General features: G+C 31.8%; 1 protein-coding gene across 1 annotated transcript in view; it reads left to right on the forward strand.

Annotated features, from left to right (window-relative positions):
• Positions 1-2,500, forward strand: part of LOC125037206 — a 14,301-nt gene that overhangs the window by 8,473 nt on the left and 3,328 nt on the right. The window contains exons 5-6 of the mRNA XM_047630256.1: positions 237-345; positions 1,780-1,904. Of these exons, the coding sequence (XP_047486212.1) occupies positions 237-345; positions 1,780-1,904 (234 nt within the window). The remainder of the gene's footprint in view (positions 1-236; positions 346-1,779; positions 1,905-2,500) is intronic.

Below are 2,500 nucleotides of genomic sequence, written 5' to 3' on the forward strand. Positions count from 1 at the left end.
ATGCATGTATGTGTGTGTGTAATTTGTACATGAATACGAATATGTGAATGAGTTCGTAGATAGTTTAATAAATAATTAAATAGGAGAGAGCAGCAGAAATGTTGATAAATGCATACATAAATAAACAAACAGACACCTAAACACAAACACATTAAGTCCTTTAAAACAAACAAACAAACAAAGAGAGAAAACAAAAATCGGATCTTGACACGCCCTCGCCTCGTCCCAACCCGTAGATCCGGAAGAGTGGCTCTGGCTTCGGCGTGCTTTCGGACGTGTATCAGCCTCTGAATTACGACGAAGACGACTCCAAGCTGGACGCATCGCAGTACGACCTCTTTCCAGGTTAGATTTTTGTTCTTATTGTTTTTCTTGGTATTATTATTATTATTATTATTATTACTTTTTCTGTTTTTCTTTCTTTCTGCTTCTTCCCTTTCTCCTCCGTTTTCTTTTTTCTTACTTATTTTCTTTTTCTTACTGTTCTTCTTCTTCCTCCTCTTCTTCTTTTTCTTTTTTTTCTTCTTCTCCATCTTCTTCTTCTTCTTCTTCTTCTTCTTCTTCTTCTTCTTCTTCTTCATTCTTCTTCTCTCCTCCTCCTCCTTCTCCTCCTCTTACTAATTCTTCTTCTTTTTCTTCTTCTCCTCTTTCCTCTTATCTTATATTTCTCCTTCTTCATCTTCTTCTCCTGCTCCCCTTTCTCCTCCTCCTCTTTCTTCTTCTTTTTCTTATCCTCCTTCTCCTCCTCCTCCTCCTCTTTCTTTCTTTCGTATGCTTCCCCTTCTCTTTCTTCCTTCTTCTTCTTCTTATTCTCCCCCTTCTCCTCCTCGTCCTTCTTATTCTTCTCTTTTTTTCTCCTCCTCCTCCTCCTCTTTCTTCTTCTACTTCCCTTTCCTTTCTGTCTCGTTCTCCTCTTCTGCTCGTTAAAAGAGGATAATAGGTGACCTCTAAGTAGGTCAGAGTTCATTTAATTCCCTTCCTCTTTTTACTGAAAAAATCCTCTATTATGAAATGCATTTATTCATGAGATACGTAAATGCTTATAGGAAATCCGTATTGACGAATGTTATTGATAATTAGAGTGATGTTCTGCTCGTTATCAATAAATAAATCAATAAATGTATAAAGAATGAATATATGTGTAAATGTATTTATATAAAATGAAAAATAAAGACAAAAATAATGAAGTGTATATTATGACGACATAAGAAAGTTAAATTCATATTAACAGTGATTAAAGAAATAGTTATTCATCGTGGTAATATATTTATGACAGAAATATAAATAAAATATCAGTGTATAAAGATTCTACAAAAAAACAACAACAAATACTGTATCATAAAACGGGGGAAAAAAAACTAATAAATATAAATGGATAAAAACCAAAATAAGATTAGATAAGTGTAAGTATTTCAATAACAAACAACGTATAGCAGAGGCAACATATACTAAAGAAAAATATTGCAAAACAATTGACACAGCAACTGCAATTTATATAAAAAAGCAATAACAATTAATAATAAAAAAAAAAAAAATAATCATAACAACAAACTTCAAAATCAGTAACAATAATCAAGAAATGAATATCAATGATAATAATAATAACAAGCCTAAAACAAATTATCAACAATTAAGTAAAAATAAAAAAAAATTATCATAACAACAAACTTCAAAAAAAAAAAAAAAAAAACAACTATTAATCATAACAAGCCTAAATATATATATATATATATAAATAATCAGGAAATTGATAATAATAATTTCCTCTCCTTCGTTCAGATACGCCGGAGACCACCGCCCCGCGACAGAACTACGGCGCCCCCAACCTCGGCGTGCCTAAGAGCGGAAATCGCAACCAAACAGCTAGGTTCTTCACCCTTAACACCGGCAGACAGACCCTAGACGTGAGTATCTGAACGTATTTTCTTTTTTAGTTTTATATATTACGTCATCTGTTGAATCTTTATTTAGGCTTATTTTTTTCTGAATGATAATTAATTAATTTCTACTTGTTTAAGATTAATATCTGATTGATATTAAACTAATTAAGCTTTCAAATTAAAGTGTAATTTATGAGCTAACTTTTGAGCTAACATATGCCCGTAATTAAGGATGATCACCGAATAATTAATGACCCCTTAATCAGTGAGAATTAAACACCAGTTAATGATCCTCTAAATGATGAGCATTAACGCGAAATTAATTATCTCTAATTAATGATAACTAATAACCAATTAATGTCCCAATGTACGAGGAAAGGCACACCAATTAAAAATAACTTTCGAGCAATTAATGATTCAGTTCCTAACACATGATTAATGACTCCCAATTAACTCATTCACAAGCAATCAACCCAATTAATAACAAGTTTTAATCCAATTAATAACAAGTGATTAACTCAGCTTAACAAGTGGCTATCCCATTAATAACGACCGATTAATCCACTTAATAACTAGGGATTAACCCAATTAATAACAAGAACTCAATCTAATTAACAAGC

The sequence above is a fragment of the Penaeus chinensis genome, chromosome 22 (assembly GCF_019202785.1).
Source record: "Penaeus chinensis breed Huanghai No. 1 chromosome 22, ASM1920278v2, whole genome shotgun sequence".
Classification (NCBI taxonomy): Eukaryota; Metazoa; Arthropoda; class Malacostraca; order Decapoda; family Penaeidae; genus Penaeus; species Penaeus chinensis.